This window comes from Cryptomeria japonica, chromosome 9, assembly GCF_030272615.1.
Source record: "Cryptomeria japonica chromosome 9, Sugi_1.0, whole genome shotgun sequence".
Lineage (NCBI taxonomy): Eukaryota > Viridiplantae > Streptophyta > Pinopsida > Cupressales > Cupressaceae > Cryptomeria > Cryptomeria japonica.
In genome coordinates this window covers 69,063,138-69,084,388 of record NC_081413.1, presented here as the reverse complement: position 1 = coordinate 69,084,388, position 21,251 = coordinate 69,063,138, and the positions used below count along the sequence as shown (strand labels likewise).

The 21,251-nt window shown below is 37.3% G+C and overlaps 1 protein-coding gene across 2 annotated transcripts in view; it reads right to left on the bottom strand.

Moving 5' to 3' along the window:
• Nucleotides 1-1,456: 1,456 nt before the first annotated feature.
• The window catches only part of LOC131041116 (uncharacterized), a 60,041-nt gene continuing 40,246 nt past the window's right edge, over nt 1,457-21,251 (bottom strand). For both annotated transcript variants that reach the window (XM_057974092.1, XM_057974093.1), the window contains exons 6-9: nt 2,905-3,035; nt 2,676-2,750; nt 2,376-2,528; nt 1,457-2,015 (exon numbers count right to left, since the gene is read on the bottom strand). In XM_057974092.1, coding sequence (XP_057830075.1) covers nt 1,896-2,015; nt 2,376-2,528; nt 2,676-2,750; nt 2,905-3,035 — 479 coding nt within the window. In that variant the 3' untranslated portion in view covers nt 1,457-1,895. The remainder of the gene's footprint in view (nt 2,016-2,375; nt 2,529-2,675; nt 2,751-2,904; nt 3,036-21,251) is intronic.

The following is a 21,251-nucleotide window of genomic DNA, read 5'->3' as shown; positions in this document are numbered from 1 at the left end:
AGTTATTCTTCGACGGTGTTTGCAAGTTCTTCATGCTTCAGTGATTCTTCTGCTCTTCTTTTGTTCCTATCTTTTGGAACATTCTAGTTTTGAGGCTTCTCCAATCCTTCACTAGCCTTCATCTCTTTTTGGAGTAAAGTTTTTTCCCATGAAGTTTTCTCTATTTCTCCACTTTACAAAGATCCTTTGTACTTAGATACCTCATCAGGCTTTGTTATCGAGACCCAAATTTGCTTTCATCATTTAGTTGCATTTTTTGTTTTATGCATTTAGTTTTTTTAGCTACTCCCTAAGTTCATCTTAAGGGGGAGTTACAGTTATCATGTATTAGCTAATAATTATTTATTTAATTATTAATCTATTATCCTCTACGCTTAAGCTAAACTTAAGCATTTAATAATATGGTAGGTATTTAATAGATTTTATCCCTTTAAGGTTTCTTTAGGGTTGTACAACTTTAGGGTTGCATATTATCCTTTTATAAGAATTGTATTATATTTTTTTATTATTACCTCTTTAAATGATAATCTTCTTCTTCAGAGCCATTATTACTTTTTGTCTCCATTCTTCTCTTATGATGAGTATTTTGCTTGCAGATCTCTGAAGTTGTATTTCTCAACTTCATCAAAATTAATAATATTTTTTAATAATTCTTAAAATATCCAAACTCATTCATATACTTTATTTAATTAAATTATTTATTATACTATAGAATTATTTCATTTTATTATATTATTCATTTTATTTTTATTTTAAAAATTTTTGAAATATGTAAAATAAAATTATTTTATATGCTAAAAAAAAGTAGTTTTATTTTAATTTCAAATTATTTTAAATTATTTACTTGAAAAAATATTTTTGTTTACATAAAAACTGTTTTATGTACTTTAAAGTTATTTTATTTATTTAAAAGTCATTTTACTCTAATTTAATATTACCTAAAAATTATTAAATTTATATTTTCATTTTTTACTCTTCTTTCTTTGGTTCTCAATTCATTCATTTATTTTTATTTGAAAAGTTATCAATTCATTTATGTCATATACGTGTTTCAATTATTAATGTTAAATTTATCAACTATATTTTTATATAATGTTTTGTCGTTATTATTTGAATATATCTCAAAAAACTTTCTTTCTCAATTGATTTTGTTAACTAGTCCACAAATTACGCTCCACCTTGCTAACACTATGGTTAATACACTTAGTAACATAAATATGTTTCATACTAGGTGTTTTCATTATTGTGTTGACAAGCCTTAATTCAAAAATTGAATTATTGCCAAAGAATAACAGAACCAAATTCAAAAATAATGAAAAATGTATCTGACAAATCGAGAAAAACTCTTAAAAATACAGAATTTGTTAAAATGCAAATAATAAAAAAGTTCCAAAATAATCTAAAATCGTAAAACCAAGAGAGAAAAATGCAAATGGAATAGAACAAAAACCAGACGAAGTTCGAATGCAAATTTTGCTATTGCCTCTGAAAAAAATAAAGACCAATATGGCCCCAGCACCTTCATTCCCTAAGGATACATAGCACAATGTCACCACCATTTATTTAAATCACTGGCTTATTCTAAATCTCACTGACAAATATCTAAAATGTACAGTGAGTAAATAATTTAATCAAAATTTACTTGGTGTAGATTAGAGTTCTAAATATATACAATTGGATGTCAAATTATTTCCTGCTGTAATTGCAGTGAAATACTAGATATGTAGATCAATACATGGAATCTTTCTCCTTCACATAGTATATTGTTTCTCCAACATATAATCCCTTTCCAAACAAGCACCCCTTTCCATGCTTGGTTTTGAATTCTAAAAAGTGTGCCATTGCAAACAACCTTGCAATTATACATGGACATTCCTTTTCCAAATGTCAAAGAACTAATCCGCCTCCATGTCTTCAGCAGTCTTCTTGTATTCAGGTTTTAGTTCATAAGTTCCTTGATTGGCACCCCTTTTGTTGTAATTGCCAAGATCCATTAGTATCTCCTTTATAAATTGCTGTAACAAACATCAAAACATTCATAACAGAAATCAACAACCAAAAAATTTTAAACAGCACACACTGTGTATAACCAGAGATTCGTACATTTTCCTTGGAGGATCATAAATAAATTTAGAATTCACTGAACTTCACACACCAATGACAAGGATCTCTGTTATCTATGATTTTGATTTAAGTTTTCAGTAATGAGGAGAAATAGTGACAAGCAGCTTACGCCATAGTAACATTTTTGTATTTACACAAAACCAGGCCATTAACGGATACCTCATAACTATGAACTAAACCTACAAACTTGGATACAGCCAAAAGTTTGTAATCACTATCCTCTTGGAAAAAGCATGCAAGTAGATGATCACCTGAGGCTGATCTGTCTCTGTTACAAGTTGTTTCAATGTCCAGTTAGATTGCCGCTCAAAAAGCTTGAATAGAATGTTCTCTAGCTCATTTCTATCCATTCTAGTTCTCTTCATTTCTTGGGTTTTAAGTGGTGCAGCAGCACCCTTTCTGTCCTGAACTCACATGACAGAACAACAGCACAAGTAAGTTTCCTGAGCTCTGGACACATAATGCCATTAAGCTTGCATTGACCTCTTTGGTTACTTTGCAAGTTCTAGCCAACTGGCATGAAATACAGGCCAAATTTCTTAAGTTTATACCTTCGAATTAAATGATGAAAAATCCATCATCCCTTGCATTGGATTGTAACCTCCTCCACGGTCACTGTCTATCATCTGAAATAGAAAGAGAACGGCAGAAAAGATGGATTTCAATAGCCCAATCACATAGCAAAATACTTATTTGGCAATTAACTTGCTAACTGTAATAAATTAACCATTTTGCAGATTTGTTTCAGTCAAGAATAAACAAGAAAATTAAACTCCGCACCTGAATTTGTCTTGTCTTGAAATTAGATTTGTTTGTTCTCTCACGACATAACTTGCGATAGTCTTCAATATTTTGATTGTGGGGCTTCATGTCGAACTTGTGTTCAACTTTCCCATCAATAGCTACCTTGCCTGTACGTGCATAAAATGATTTGTGGTATCAGTGCTTGCTTACACATTCTGAAGGAAATATACCTAACATTCAATTCAATTCCAGCTGTGAAAACAATTTAGCTTTACGACAGAAACTAATTTTACAAGGGAACATAACTTCCGGAACTTGTTTTACTTTAAAAGAGATTGTTTCAAAAATTACTTTGGTCTACAATAATTTTTACATATTTAAGACAAAAAATCCAACAATCTGACTCATTGAATACTCTGCTGCCGAATTGCCCCCAGATTTAGAATTTAAACCAAGGTTGCACTGAGATGGGGGTACTTGGAAGCTCAGGAAACTGGTACTGGTACCCGTACAGCTTTTTTTCAAAATAGGAGATGCGAGTACTTGGAGAAGCCAATTTTTTTTATATAATTTAATAATTTATAAAAAATCTGAAAATATAATGACAGAACTTTCAAAACAAGAATAGTGATAAAGTTTACTAAACATTAACTTTGAAGCTCAAGTACACAAACAAATGTCATACAATCATTGTGTCAATGTTTCAAATTGATTACATATTGAAATTAGCTTGATAAGCACCAAGCTGATACGCAAACAAAAATCAGAAATCTTAGATCTATAATCTGCACTTGTATGCCATGATCATCCATATAAAGGTCCTCGGGTATGATGCTTTCCAAATAGTCATCACTCTCAAACTCCCTCTGTTGGTAGAATAACAAGGGGTAAATCAGTAAGACCATCTGTTTCAACCACTTCATCCACACTGGCCGTAACTTCTCCATAAGGTGAAATTTGATCCCATTTTTCTTAAGGATGCTCATTGTTTCCAGGATCTACACAAGAGAGAAGATGAAGTGAGTTATGAATGTGCACTAGGTTCTCTGCTTTAATTGACCTTAATCGGTTCCTCTTTAATGAAAGAATGAAACCATAAGTACTCCAATTTCTCTCACAAGATGAAGAGATGGCTACCGGTGAAAGCAATCTTATTGCAAATGATTGCAATTTAGGGGTTTCACCTCCATAGTTCCACCACAACTTTATAAGTTCTTTTTTACTTCATATCATATAAAGCTTCCACAGAAGCAAAATCACCTAGCCCATGCGAAAATTTATTCCATTGACTCCTCAAAATTGAAGCATCCTCACCTCGGCCATAAATCTTTTTTATTGCAACCCAAAATCCCTTCATTACCTATCTATCTTGATGTGGAGCCCTCTTATTAGTCACTTGTATATCATATATAATCCGTGAATGGCTTACGCATGTTTGTTGGCTGGGGCAACCAAATCGAGTGGTAGGTTAAAAAAACAATTCCTTAAAATTATTGTTTAGGATTAAGAGCATAGGCCACACAATGAAGAGGTGTGTTACATTTGTTCCATCTTCCATTTAACTTTTCCTCTATCGAAGGATATAGAGAAAGATCATTTGCATCTATTATCTTCTTCACTCTTTCATACATAGAATCTATTGCTTCATAAACTTCTCCCAAACATGCCTTGTTTGTATCTACAAATTTGATCACCTCATATATGGGTTTAATAAAACCACACCAAATTTAACATCAACCCAAAAAGGTCATCAAGGACCATACCCCTCACCTCACTTCAGTATTTGATGTAGATTGCCTCCAAGCTGCCCATGCATCACTAAAAACCATGGAACACAAAGCTTCTTTGACTTCACAAAGGCGGTCAAAAAAAAGTAAGAAGCAAAATGTATATCAACAGGTTTGAGAAGTTCCACCTTGGCAAATTTACGATAAATGGCTTGTGTGTGGTGATGGTTACATATGAACATTTGTGTTTTTTTGGCCTTCTCTATGAGATCTGAAATCCATTGGAACTTGCCAATATCTTTGAGTTCATTATTCAACGAATGCACATGACATGGTGTCCAAAATATATGCTTGTACCATTTTTGCACACTATTTTACAAACACGGGCAACATCAATAACAACTTGGACATGTAATGCCCCCACCTCCTCAATGTCGTCACATAGTTGGTTATGAAGAAATTCTGCATTTTTTTCTTGCCCTAATCAATATATTGCCTTCAAAAAATAAGGCTCTACGTTGCATGTTACCATGATATTAAGTAGTGGACAATTTCTAACATCTATCAACCCATCCATCACAATGTTGCATCCTTCTATAGCTCACACTCTTTTCATTGATGCAATTTGTTCCTCTAATCGAGTTTTTTCTGTATTGATTAGTGAGAAACTTTTCATACCCAAGTGGTTCATAGTGATATAGCTTGTTGGTGCATCACTAATAGCTTGGACCATCTCTCCATAGAAAGGTGAGCGAGCAAGGTGTATTCCATTTGCATAAAAGAATCATGCAATCCCTACATTAACTGCTTCTCAACCTTGCACATCAAACAATCTTCCAATTGGGTTTGAACTGCCAATGTGTGGTCTCTTGAGAGCATATCCTGCTGCTAAATCTCTAGATAACACATCCACCTCTAATGCTCTATTTTGACTTAGAGCTACAATAGTTGCCCCTATTGTTGAAGCTTGAGAGCTCCAATTTGTAACTTTCCAATCATCCCTTTCTTGATCTTGTTGAACACATCCAAATGCTAAGAGGGGGGGGGCTGAATCAACATAAAAAAAAATTTTAACCATTCATTAACTTTAAAACCTTTAAATCAAAGCTGCAGAATAAAACATAACATGCACAACACAAGAACATCAAGATTTTTATGTGGAAAACCCAAGGAGGGAAAACCATGAAGAGGATCAACTCACAATATATGAAACAAGTTGTTACAAAGTTTGTTTTAAGCTCATTGCCAAGGAAGTTCATTGCACGCTGAATGGACTTGCAGGCTAAGGCAGACTGCCATAGGGCAAGATACAATACTTGCATTCTAAAGATTGCTTCTCCAGAGCAAGATACATTGAGATTACAAAAACATACATAATGTGAACTGATGTAGAAGAAGTATCTGACAAATGGTGGTAGTGCAGTCCTCTATGTAGCCCGAAATATGTTGTCATACAGATTCAGTACACTTCACACTTATTTGAGATATCACTGATATATTTCGCACATTATATGACTTCACATCAACTTCCACATCTCCACAAATGATTTGTTCTTCCTTATAAATATCCTTCGCGTTATCCACAAACATCACTTAGATTGGCTCAATTAGGACCTAGCAAATGAAACATGTGACCCAAAATACATCGGCTTCAAACATATACATCAACCACAAAAATTATGTTGTGGGTCAACCTAGCACATAATTGAACCTTAACCATATCATAACACAACCTTCAACACCAATGAAATAGGTCTAGATCAACTACAATTGAACGAACATACCCAGTTTGCAAAATATCAACACCACTGTCAAGATTGCTAGTTGTTAACCATTTTACCATTAGGGGGAGATTCAAAACATCATGCGGACCAAGATCAAGGCACTGGAGATCATCTACAACCTTTCTACAACATCTCCTGAATAGATCAAACATCTAAGTGATGGTGCAAAAGAACATCACCAGTGAACTGGCAAACAATGTCCAGACCAAGCCAACTACATGAAGTCATCATCAAGAATACCATACACCGAAGCACCAATAACCCTGAAACCCATGTCACTGATCCAAAATATTGTCCTCAACATCTTCCCAAAACCGTATAGCCAAAGCAATCATTGTGGCAGAATGGAAAGCATTCTAGTGAGCCAACTAAAACACCATATACTGACAAACTATGGTCCAGAGTTCCAACACTTTGTAACTTTTCTTGTACAAATGGTTGCATCTTGAAAATTGGTATAATGGTGCCCGACACACTTCATAGCATGAATCCAGAACCGCACATGCAAAACATGCAAGGCAGAAGAATGCGGAGAAAAATACTAATTGTTGTAGGAACATAGATTGTTCTATACTCAGATAAAATTCCTCAAGCAACCAAACATAAAACTGAACTCAAACACCATAGTACTAACTTCCTAGACATGTAGACCTCGACCAAGATGACTACAACGTATAATCAAATCAAGAATCAAGTAAACTAATACATACCATCTGTTCTAGACCAATATAATATCATCAAATGAATCTTTGAATTGTCTTCTAAGTCTCTAATCGATGGCATAGCTGCTCTCAAAACATCTTCAACACATACACATCATCAAATGTATCAATGCCCTCAACACATTCTCCAATTATCTCCTTAATGACAATACATATTGTCAAACATTGGGTTGACATCAATGACAAAACATGCTCTCCCTCATTTGGACAAGGATCAACACCTCTTCCAAGTATGTGAAGGAAATGAGCCTTCACCCTCATGTAAGTCCTTTGCCATGCCATTGGACAAAGCTTACATTTGGTTGTGGTTATTCCGCATGTACCTTTTTACCTTGAAACACAATCAATGTCACATCCAATTTGATTAGCCTGGTTTGATTATTGAATTATTATGTATTAACTGATAAGCAAATGGTTAGGAAAGATGATTAGAGTATGTTAAGTGAACTAATGGCACTATCTTAAGTTGACGAGAGAGAGCATCATCAACGAAAAGGTTTTAGCTGATGGAGGCAACTTGCCATGATAAAACCATGCACGCACACACACTTAGACTCATATGGCTAGTTGCATAATATTAGAATATTTTGTGTAAACCTAGAGAGCTTGTGTCGGTATTTGGGTATTGTTGATGTGTTTTTTATGCACATGTGAACACAGAATAAAATACCAAGGTATCTTATCCTCTCTTGAACAAAGTTATTCAAATGCTAAAGATTTGCCTAAGGATCAATCGAAATAACTCCAAGGTTCTTATATGTAGGTTCTCTATGTGTGGATAAGCTCAATTTAGTCTGATGTGATTATGCTGGAATCACAAGGGGACTTAGGTTTGATTGCCTAAGCGTTTAATCTGCTGGAACTTGAGTCCTATCTAATCACCGGGAAGAATAAAGAAATAGCAAAAGGTGAAAGGCTCAGAAAGTCTACTCTAAGACCTAGAATGCGAGAAGATAGATGAACGACTAGGTGGAGTCCTACTGGGCTAGGTCTCACCATCAAACTGAACAATTCAACACCAGCTCAGTGTGATCTTCTAGGGTAGTTCTGAAGATGTTCAAGTCATTACACCATCAGACACTGATCCCCATTCAAGTTAATGCATGAACAATAGATGCGTAACGACTCGAAATTAAGCTCATTTTATCCCAGTTGACCACGCAGGGCGCACTTACAGTCAGTAAGAGGCTAGTGGTTTGGACTAGGCGGATTCCACACAAGTGCATTCAGTAACTTCTTTCATTCAATCTAATTGTTTACCATCTAAAACGAAGATTCGACAAAAAACCATGCATATTGCAAAGAAACAACACACTTCACCATAACTTCAATGAAAATGGAGTTCATTTACAATCAAGGCAACAATTTCTTGCCTTCTCTTCCTAATCTACTCTAACTTCTATTCTATTTACTATTAATCATTAGCTATTCTAGCCTCTATGAACTAACTATTCACTATTAACCCTTACAAATGAAGAGCCAAAGCTTTAAATAGAGAGCTCTTTACATTTCAATGGCTCAAATTGATTTACAATCAATGGCTAGGATTACAAGATGAAAACCCTAATTAGGGTTTGTTACAACAAACTCCTTTAGCCAATGAGAAAATTACATTTCATGAGTGTGGACCAATAGATGTCAGGGGTAGGTGCCTCGAATTGTGTCATCACTGGTGAGTCGGGTACATTGAATCTGGACATGCTGATGTGGACCTATCTGACTGGAGGAACAATGATTGGGATGCCACCTTGTCTTGCGTTTGTGCTTGGTTAATCAAGGAAAGTTGTATTTTTTGATATTCAATGTGATGATGATGAGAAGCTAACTTTGATTAACTCTTCTAAAACTAACTGCTTCTTCAACGTACCCTTTCACTGACCTTGATTGATCCTCCTTTGTCTTTGATGTACTCGATGAATGATATATCTCCTTGACTCTCATGTGCTTGATGAAGCCTCCTTGATTTTGCATTATGGTGATAGGAAGTCATGGTCAAGTCACCTTCTCTAGTAGCTCATTTCGCCTTGAAGTGTTTATAAAATCCTTCTTCTGATATCCTATGGTTTCTCCATGTGGTAGAATGAGATCTTTGAGGATGGTTAGCTTTACTGTTTGCAACTCCTTGAACACTTGAAGCCTCCAACTTAGAAGCACCTTGAGTCGTCCTCCATGCATTTGAGGTGTCTTTAATGATGATGGAACTTGAATAGGTCCTCCATGCCCTTGCCTGTTCTTCCTTCTAGCCCGATTTGATTGACCTGCAAAACAAACAAAAGATGATTAAGAATACATGATATGTATATTCTAACATAGCATTTCTTACCTTAAATCATCAACAAGAAGGCATTAGGATTAATTTTGCTCTGGATCCTCTCCAAGGACAAACCCTATAATGAAATTTGCTCTGGATCCTTTCCAAGGACAAACCCTATAATGAAATTTGCTCTGGATCCTTTCCAAGGACAGGCCCTATAATGAAATTCGCTCTAGACCCTTTGGAAGGGTCAAGAGTGAAAATTGACAAAGTTGCTCAATTCTTCATATTTTCATCATTTCTTTGCCTTGAACTTAACCTTTCAAACGTCCTTCCATCATGATTATGCAACTAGCCTCCATCCTAGCTCGAAACAAGGTGAAATAGAGAGTCCTAAGGATTTCGCTTTGGACCCTTTGGAAGGATCAGGAGCGAAATTTGTGATTTAGTCTCAATTCTATCATTTCCTTTGCTCCAAATTACTTTTAAGGCAAGTATATATCAACCCTCTCTCAACCATGTCACAAGAACAAAGATCTTGGTCTTCAAACAAGGAATAAATAGAGGTTTAAAAAATTTCGCTCTGGACCCTTTGGAAGGGTCAGGAGTGAAATTGATGTTTAGGCTCAAATTTTCCATCATTGACTCAATTTTCAACCTTTCCTCATCAAAACAAGTGTTTTGCCTTCAAAAACACTTGGGAATGGATTAGTTCATAGGTTTGAGCAAGGTATAATGCTTTATGAAGAAATTCGCTCTCAACCCTTTGGAAGGGTCAGGACCGAATTTGCTCTTTTGGCTCAATTCTCATCCTTTTTCACTTAACTTTGTCTTAAACTTGATATTTGATCCTTTTCTCTCCATGATCTTGCAAATTTGCCCTTACTTTTACTCAAAATGACAACCATTCAATGACTTTGGTGAAGAATTAGGTCTTTTAGGGAATTTCGCTCTAGACCCTTTGGAAGGGTCAGGAGCTTGGATAAATTTCACTCTGGACCCTTTGGAAGGGTCAGGAGCGAAATTTGCAATTATGCCCAAATTATTGACCTTCTCATCACTTGACTTTGTTGCACACATCAATACTCTCTCAATAAAGTCCTAGGGACAAGGTTTATAATGCAAATTAGGACCAAGAAGAGAGATCCAAGGATATTCACTTTGGACCCTTTGGAAGGGTTAAGAGCGAAATTGGCCTAATTGCTCAAACTCTTAACGTTTAGTGAGCATGACCTACTCAAATGCATGTCTAAGGGAGCCTCTGAGTTCAATCAACCTCAATTAATGCCATGGAACCTAAGCTTGATGCAAATTAGGGAGATCCAAGGAAATTCGCTCTGGACCCTTTGGAAGGGTCAGGAGCGAAATTGAGGAATTAGCCTTAAATATCAATCAAACATTCAAACTTTACCCTCACTCATATTGTCCTGGCTTTAGATCATGCTAACAAATCACCCTAAAGAAGCGCCTAGCTCAAAATGCTGGATCACAAGCACATCCTGACAATTTCGCCCAGGTACCTGTTGATGTGTTTTTTATGCACATGCGAACACAGAATAAAATACCTAAAGGTACCTTATCCTCTCTTGAATAAAGTCTCTGAATGCTGAAGATGTCGCGAAAAGGATCAATCGGGATGACTTCAAGGTTCTTTGTATGTAGGATCTCTACGTGTGGATAAGCTCTCTGTGGTATGATGTGATTTGCTGGAATCACAAGGGGACTTACACTCAATGACCTGAACGTCTGATTTGCTAGAATCACAAGTCCTACTAACTAACTGGAAGACAAATAAATGGCAAAAGATACAAGGTTCAGGAAGTCTACTCTACTCCCTAGAATGCAAGAAGATGGATGAATGACTAGGTGGATTCCTACTGGGCTGGGTCTCACCATCAGGCTGAACAATTCAACACCAACTCAATGCGATCTTCTAAGGGATGCTTCTAATATGTTTAAATCGTACACCATCTGACAATGATCACCATTCAAGAAAATGCATGAAACAATAGACGTGTAATGACTTATGATTAAGCTCATTTGTTCCAGTTGACCACGCAAGGGGCACTTACCATCAACAAGAGGCTAGTGGTTTGGATTAGACGGATCCCACACAGGTGCATTCAACAATTTCCTTCATTCGATCTAATCATCTACCATCTAGAATTGAAGATTCAACAAGAAACCATGCATATTGCAAGAAACGACACACTTCACCATTACTTCAATGAAAATGGAGTTTGTTTACAATCAATGGCAACAATTTCTTGCCTTGTCCTCCTATTCTACTCTAATTGCTACTCTATCAACTGACTATTCACCTTCTAACTACTCTCTATCTATCTCTATTATTAGCCTTTCACAAATGAAGAGTCGGGGCTTATATAGTGCCCACAATACAATTCGATGGCTAAGATCAATTTGAGATCAATGGCCAAGATTCAATAATGAAAACCCTAATTAGGGTTTGTTACAACCATTACATAACATTTAATGCTTGACCAATGATAAAATTACATCTTTAGGACACATGTCTTCTCTGGAAAAATCGACCAATGGATAGCTGGGGTAGGTACATCGAAGTTTGTGCCACCTCCCATGAGTTAGGTACATTGAATCTGGACACGCTGAGGTGGACCTATCCGACTGGAGGAGTGATGACTAGGATGCCACCTCGTCTGACACCTGGTTGATGCCAATTTGATGTTGTTGAGAAGCTAGTTTTAATTAACTCTTCTGAGACTATCTGCTTCGTCAACGAACCCTTGCTCTAACTTCTTTTGTCTTTGATGTGCAGGATGATGATGTACCTCGCCTTGGACTGCTGGATTGGAAGAGGTTAGTCATGATGATGCTTGACCGAAGAAGGCCGTCCTTATCCTTGCTTGATCTTCTTTGATGAGAACCTGCCGACTTGTAGATCCTTCGGACTTTGGAGTCGCCATCTTGATACCTACACAACATTTCAAAATTAGTAATATATCTTGAAGTCTAGAAATTAAACTTAAAAGGAAGATTTAAGATTTTAATTAGGAAACTTCATGATAAATCTTGAGTTATCATTTCCTAATTAACCATGTAATACTTAGATTTTTCCAAAACAAATGTCCAAAAATCAAACCTTAAACAAGGGTGTCAAGATGATTTTGCCATACCTCCTCTTGAGTATTAAACTCTAAGAAATGATATAAAAATAGATGAATTTCGCTAGGCAAAGTTTAAATCATAGCCTCCTCTTGGATGAATCACGCCTCCATTAACCTCCAACACTTGGCAAACTTCACCTCCAATCTTCTGGATTTCGCTCCTCAAATTGCTCCTCAATTAGTAGAATTTCGCCTCCAACATGCTATATTTCGCTCCTCCAATTCGCACTTCAACTTTGCACTTGAAAAAGGATGAATGAATGATTAAAACTTGAACAAAGCATCTCCTATTATATAGAGCGCTCACCCCTTTGCTTCCTCTAGGCCGACTTGGCAAAAAAGGAGGTAAAAAATAAGTAAAATCTCAAAAAAGGGGGCCGACTTGGCTAATAAAAACAAAATAAGGCCTTGAGAGCTTTATTAAAAATTAATTTTAAATGCCTCCAAAATAAATTTCGATTTTCTAAGGCTTAAAATCAATTTATTAAATGCCAAAATGCTTTAATTTAATGCTAATTTAATTTTAATTTTCCAAATGCCTCAAAATTAGCAATTCTGGCGATCAAATGCAATTTGGAGAATATTAATTTTCAAAACAAGGCTTGATTAAACTCCATGATGATTTCGCCCTAGACCCTCTCTGAGGGTCAGGAGCGATTTTCTAATTTTACCCTTGAATACTTCACATCTTGACTTGAAAATCTCCTGGAGGGTAAATTGATATCCAGTTAATGTGTTGCACTTCAAATTTGACATTTTGCGTGAGGAAAAATAGGTGGAAATGTCAATTTCGCCTTGGACCCTCAGCAAGGGTCAGGAGCGATTTTTTGCAAATTGGACTTAATTCTCCATCATTTTTCATTAAAACTTTGTTCGCCACTAAGCAATGATCTTGCTTTAACCACTCCATCCAAATTTGCTTCGTTGTTGCCAGGTAAAATGAGGATTTCCAACATTTTCGCTTTGGACCCTCTCTGAGGATCAGGAGTGATTTTTCATTTTTGGCCTAATTGCCTCTTTTGTTGATCATCCAAATTATATTCAACGGGTAAAACATGCTTTCCTTCATCCATTCCAATTATAAAAATCACTTTGACCTTGTAAGAAAAATGCACATTTGAAAATTTCGCTCTGGACCCTCACTGAGGGTCAGGAGCGATTTTTGCTACCTGGACCAAAATGCTTCACTTTTCATCTCAAAATTTCTTTGCTAAGGAAGATGTCATCTTGTTTCATGCTATGAATAAGTTCTCATGTACAAGAAAAGTCAAAAAAATGTGCATACAAAGAATTTCGCTCTGGACCCTCAGCAAGGGTCAGGAGCGATTTTACCTTTCCTGGGCAAGACTCCTTCATCTCATCATCTTTAATCAAGTCTGGATACTTTATCATGCTCATTTCATCCTCCACCATGCCTTTGACATCTCGAATCGACCAAATAAGGCTAGCAATGACCTCTATAAGATTTTTCGCCCTGGGCCCTCTCTGAGGGTCAGGAGCAATTTTTGTGTTTTCAACAAGGTCCTTCATCATTTCAAGTTAAAACTCCTTCAGGTGGGTGGAGAAAGTCATTTGTTTCCCCTTCATACTCAAAACTTGGTCTCTTTTCACTGCAAAATGAAGGAAATCAAAATTTCGCCCTGGGCCCTCTCTGAGGGTCAGGAGCGATTTTTCCTTTAGTCTCCAAAATTCATCCTTTTTTTATGTCTTCAACCTTCAAAAAGCATCAAGTCACGTCCAATCATCCTTCCGGGAGACCCGGCACAAAACAAATTAGAAAAGTCAGTGACAAATATGACTTAAACAACATTTTCGCCCTGGACCTTTAGCAAGGGTCAGGAGCGATTTTACCCTTTTAGGCCAAACTGCTTCAAATTTAAGTCGCAAACCACTTCACAAGGCAAGTCAGGTCATTTTCAAGGCCAGAAACAAGGTTTCAAATTCAAGCGAGTTGGCATATGATGTCTACAATGAATTTCGCTCTGGACCCTCAGCAAGGGTCAGGAGCGAAATTTCTAATCTTGGATAAAATCCATCATCTCAAAGTTTTCAAACATTTCCAATTTTCCCTTCAAAATGCCTTGCAAGTCAACATTTGGTCAAATAAGGCAAGAAATGAGTCCTAGATTGATTTTCGCCTTGGACCCTTAGCAAGGGTCAGGAGCGAGATTCGCTTTGGACCTCCTGAGAGGGTCAGGAGCGAAATTCGCTTTGGACCTTCAGGAATGGGTCAGGAGCGAAATTTGACTTTTTGAACTCTCCGTCAGGATAATTTTATGGAATATAACATTTAAGTATAAGAAAGACTTATACTTTAAGTTATATTCCATACATACTTTCAGGATGTTTGAGAGTGGTTTCAGACCTCTAGGAGTTATATTGCAAAATCTAGTTTTTGGAGGTTTTTCAGTTTCTAGACTTAGTCAAATTTCAGGATCAGGACATTCCAGACTTAGCCAAATTTCAGGATCAGGACTTTCCAGACTTAGCCAAATTTCAGGATAAGGACATCACTCCAGCAGGACCTGCTATCCAGGTGATCCCCTTGGCGACACTCAAAATGCAAAGGCTAACAGACAAAACCCTAAAAGACCTAAAAACAAACCCCAGAAAAGCAAAAAGCAGGGGTCCCCATTTGCAATGGGGCGATGTGTGAAATGGTCACAACAGTACCCTTGGAAGGACAGGACCTACAGAGGAATTTCACTCTGGACCCTTTGGAAGGATCAAGAGCGAAATTTTGCTTTTTGGCTCAAATTCTCCAATTTTCTTCATCCCACTTGCTTGCAACTTGCTCACAAGGCATAGGTAGGTCATTTCTCACTCAGTCAAGGCATAGGAGTAAGGATTTTAACCCATGTTAGAAGCAAGAGAGGTTTTTAGAGAAATTCGCTCTGGACCCTTTGGAAGGGTCAGGAGCGAATTTTGTGATTCTGCTCAAATTCATGACCTTTTCTCCAAATTTCCATGTCTAAGTTTGTCCAAGGCATCTCCAAGGGTGGATTCAAGCTAATTTCCCCTCAAGTCATGCCTTAGGATGAAGGTTTTGTCCAAAATAGGAGTCAAAAGGGAACTAAGGAGGATTTTGCTCTTGTCCCTTTGGAAGGGTCAGGAGCAAAATTTAACAATCTAGCTCAAATTCTTCACCTTTTGCTCAAACTTTTAGTTTAGCCTTAATCCTTAGGGGTTTTCTAAGGGCAAAATAGGCCAATTTTATACCAATCAATGCCTAGAGGACAAGAACTCATCATCCATTGACTTGACCAACTCAAACCTTAAAAGGGAAAATCCTTGATGATACTCACTCACAAACCTTCATTCACTTCCTTAACTCAGAGACATAGGTCTCAAAAGGCAAGACTCCTAACATGACACAAAGACTTCCTTAATCTCAATCAAGACTCGACCCTCGAAGCAAGACCCAGGCCTAACCAAGAGAAAGCTTTCAACAGAGACCCTGACCTAGACCACATACTGACCAATTTGAGCCTAAGTAGACCATCCTATCCTAACAAGCCCTCTGGCAACCCTTCAATGCAAAGACTAATAGCCAAGAACCTAGAAGACTAAGTCGGGAAGACTAACCCTAGAAAGCAAAAAGTAGGGGTCCCCATTTGCAATGGGGCGATGTGTGAGTACGTCACAACAGGTATCTAGCCAAACTTAACACAAGAATGTGCTACTTGCCGATATGTATTTGTATATAGTCACTTCAGAAAATGGGTCCCGAATAAAATGAGAATTTGCATAGGAAGTAAAATTATACTTTTGTTTTAGGAAATGAAATTAATATTAAATAAACAATAAAATAGAAAGAAAATTTTCATTGAATGTTAATACTCTTATTCAAATTAAATGAGAAAGAATAAAATTACTTAAATATAATAAAATACAATATATACACATTAATATTCAATGATAAACTTAAAAGGAAACTCCTCTTCCCCTCACGTGTCTAGCCTTCCACTATTTGCATGCATGCCTCTTGTTGCTAAAGGCTGGCAAGGATTGTGAAACTTGGCTTCACTCTTGCGAGACGCATGTCTTAAAAAGAACAAGGAATGATTCCTTTGGGGGGGAAGTTTTTGTCCTTTAGTTTTGGAGGAGCCTCTTATGTAAGGGGAGTTTTTGGGAAAGGATATACTTATTTATTGGGGTTTTCTATATCCAAAACAAATGGTTTAGAGACAAGGGAGGGATGCAGTTGGTAGAAAATGATGAGATAAACTTATCACTCGAAGCCAAGGATTGGCATTTCTGTGGACTAGCACTATAAGTATATATAATAGTAGACTTCAAGAAGATACTATTTGCATAGAACATTTTGCAGCTTGTGGGTAACATCTAGCAATGAATTTATCCTCTTTCGGTTAGAATTAATCATCTACAAGAGGTGATAGGTGCACATAGAAACTTATTTATGCTATTCTTAAAACCTTGAGAGGTATTCGCAGTTCTATGGACAACAATTAATTGGCGAGCACAAACTGTTTTGTGAGATTATCTGCATAAGAGAGTGAACAAGTTCTAGTTTGGGCATATGGAAACAAATCTCTGAAACACCCGATTTATTCTGCAACCAAGACTTCAGCTTTAAATATACAAATATATTAACTATCGTTCAGTTTGTAAAATTCCTTGCAATTTTTATGCACAACAATTTATAACTGCACTTTCCTTTAGTAAGTTCATATGTGATTGCCACATTTCTGCAACAATGAGCACAAATAATTAGACTAATATGAAAACGTTTCCCCTCATAATACCAAACAATCGAATGACCATTAACAGTAATGTTCTTTGCAAAAGTTGACAAGTCTTAGTAAGGGTATTGTTGATGTGTTTTTTTAGACACGATCTAACACTAAATAAAATACCTTAAGAGTATCTTATCCTCTCTTGAACAAAGTCACTCAAATGCTTAAGATTCGCATAAGGATCACTTGAGATAACTCCAAGGTTTATAAGTGTCGGGTCACGATGTGTGGATAAGCATGAGTGGTCGTTGTGATTGTTGTTTCATCAAGGGGCCTTACGTATGAGAAGACGTCACGAAGTGCTTTACAGATGGTATGCAATGAAACTTACTTATTATTACTATTAAGGTTTATCAAAAAAATTGCAAAAGGTGAAGGTTTAGAGATACTTAGCTAAGCTGTTCCTAAGAATGGATAGATAAAGGACAGTTCAAGTGAAACTCTACTAATCTTAGTATTGCCATGCAACAAAAACTCCACTAAAATTAGAGCAATCTTCTAAGGGAATTCAGAGATTTTCAAATCGCTACTAAGCACAGACACCATCAATTGAATGCATATCCATGATTAAGCAACAATTGAACTTGAGAACTTTCAATGATTCCAATTGACCACGCATGGAACACTTACAATCAGTAAGAGGCTAGTGGTATGTGTTATCACAAAAGTTTGCACCCTTGTTGAGCTATCAACTCAACAACCTTGTGAAACACAAAAACAACCCCGAAGTATGGGACCTTGCGCAAGGGGGTTGAATCTCCGGAAAAGGTCGGCTTCCTTCTCAATCCAGGTGCAAGTGTTGAACCAACTCAACACTTCAAAACTTACTCCTAAGCCTATCCTAACAACTTGCAAAGGAAAAGAGAAAAGGAAAATGCTTAAAATGAAAGGAGGTGATGCACCAAGATAAGAGAGTGTTTCTCTGCCTACCCGAAATGACACAAAGAATCAACTGAAATACCCAGGAGATGCACAAACTTCAGTTGTATGAATGACCCCAATGCATGTATGGACGTTAGAATTCATTGAATGTCAAGAGGGGAGAAGGTTTCCCACAAGTCACACTCAAAAATAAAATTAACATAGCATATATGAGAGAAGAGCCACAAAACATACACCGATGAAGAAGGTAAGAAAACATACACAACATACATAACTTGAAGAAAGGCAAGAATAGCAATTTCAATTCATTTGAAGGCCAATGGCCAAACTTACAGTTGCAAAATGCAGAAAAATACAAGAGAAGTGAAAGAACATGGAATAGCTCAAGCCAGCATGGAGAGAGCCCTTTACAATGAGGCTTAACAGCCTTTATATAGAAAATTGGTTACAAGAGCGATCATGACCCCTATGTTTGCAGGGAAATGTCAATCTGGGAGTGCAGAGAAGTGCATGCACTTGACTTTTGTACATGCAAGCAACCTAGCCATACCCTGAAAATGCAACCCTGAGAAGGGTGGATTGACTGACCTTCCAAAGTCAGAGCATGCAGACATGACATAAGTTACCACAACAAGCATGGCCCTATACCTCTCCTGATTGGAAATCCTGCCAAAATCATTAAATGCACCCCTGTGGCTCCACAAAAGAAGGTGCACAAGTCACAAAAGTCATCAGAGCATTTAAAGCTTTGAGTGTTGATCACGCCATCCGGAAATGTTGCCAGCCGGAAAGAAGTCTGAGGACTTCGGAAACTCGAGTTTCCAAGGTGGGGAAGACAAGGAAAGAACTTCGGAACCTCAGGGTTCTGGGGAAGGGAAGAAGAAGAGAAAGGAGGGTTCTGAAGTTCTGGGGTACAAAAAAGGAGGGGAAAGAAAGGGAGGAACTTTGGAACCTAGGGGTTCCGGAGTTTTCGAAAAAGAAAGGAGAGGCAGCAAAGGGAAGGAACTTTGGAACCTCGGGGATCCGAAGTTCCGGGGAACTGAGAAGAAAACGAAGGGGGAACTTCGAAACCTCGGAGCTACGGAGTTCCGGAGAAGAAAAACAAGAGAAGGCAAAGAGAAGAAACTTCGGAACCTCAAGGTCCGGAGTTCCGGGGAAGTAAGAAAAGATTAAGGGAGGAACTTCCTCTGGGCAAGACAACACCTCACGCTTCATAATTCTTCTTATTTTCTCTTTGATCAACTGGGGCAGCGCTGGTCCATGGATCGTATCTCTGATCGGTTCTTACTGATGGACCAAGGGTGTCATAAAATGACAACATTTTTGGCGATTTTTGCAGGATGCGTGCCTGCTCAGCACGAAGTCCAGAAGCCTTGAGCATCCATTGGGCACTGAGTCATTGAAAAGACCCAAAACATGTGTGTGCCATCACTTGGAGGAAAACTGGAAACTAGAGTGCACACCCTCTTAAGGAGAATGCGGTAGGTGCACAAGCACTTATGAAAGCAAAACAACTTCTAGTCTAATATTTACATAGTGTTGATGTGTATTTTGTACACGACCAAACACAAAATAAAATACCCAGAGGTATCTAATCCTCTCTTGAGTAAAGTTACCGAATGCTGAAGATATCGCAAAGAAGGATCAATCGGTGAAACTTCAAGGTTCTTTTATGTAGGTTCTCTACTCATGGATAAGCACTAGTGGTCGTTGTGTTTACTATTTTTCAAGGGGCCTTACGTACTTTCAGAGAAAGCTTGTTCATGTGACTACTTTTCAAATGAGGGAACAGGATTTTCCTAACGCTCACTGGTTTCAAAAAAGATCAAAAGATAATGGGTTTCAAGGAGGCGAGACTAAATTAATCCTAAGAATGACTCAGTGATGATTGGTCTTGATAGGACCCTACCAATTCAGTATTGCCAAGAGGTCACAACTCCACTGGAATTGGCGCGATCTTCTATGGGGATTCAATGATTTTCAAATCACTAAAGGGGATAGATACTATCAGTAAGATACATATCAATGCCTCCAACAATGATTGAACTCTTAAACAATCTCGATGTTTCCAGTTGACCACACAGGGCGTTCTTACAATCAATAAGGAGCTACTAGTTTGGAATGTGAGTCTTATCAAAGATCAAGCACAACATTCGTCCTTCAAACTTAAAACTTAAATGCTATCTCTACTAAGAGTGATTCAAGAAGATAAACAACCATGAAAATAGCCACAAGGATTGCAATAAAACACCATAACTTCAATATTTTATTGATCTCATAGCCAAATAAAACAACAATTGTTCAAATTTCTCTCTTCACACCTTATTTCTCTCCTGCTGATATTAAACTTATTTCTCTCTAACTCTCTAACTTTTTTCTAACTTCTCAAAATGAAATGAGTGAGGGTTTATATAGCACTCTCAAATACAATGAATGGCCTGGATCAAAAGAAGATCGATGGCTGAGATTCTGACACCTAATCCCTAATTAGGGTGTTACAAAAAAGTCCCCATTTAGATAAACATTATCAGTCCATAGCCAATAAGAATTGGCACAAATAACGAGGAGACATAGACCAATAGGAATTAAGCTGCCACGTCATTTTATAACAACTTTTCATCTAGAACTTTGTTCCCCTTTCTATGCTCTTTTCTAGCATATTCAATGAATCTGGACATGACCACCTCAATCTCAGCAATGGGAATCTCAGGAAGATTCTTCATCCGTTCCTCCAAGTGAAGAACTTGATCAAAGGCAGTGAGAAGAGTTGTCTCCCATCCAAGCTCCACCTCTTTTGTTTTCTCAATCAGGAACATAGAAGCATGCATCTGATTTCGCTGCTCTTCAGTGATTGTGTTCTCCTCTTTGCAAAAGATGATCTTGATCTTGTCTTCCAATTCTTGGATGTCTACATCTGTCTCGATCTCAATTCTTCTACCAAGGATCGTACACAATACCTCAAATACCTTGTCTTGAATAGGGTGGATGGTTCCCTCAACTTGGCTGCACCTGGAACTGATATCTTCGAAAAGAACTTCCTTTATCTGGAGCAAAGTTGATGACTGCAGAAGACTATGGGATTCTCCACTCATTATCTTCTCTTGTGCTAGA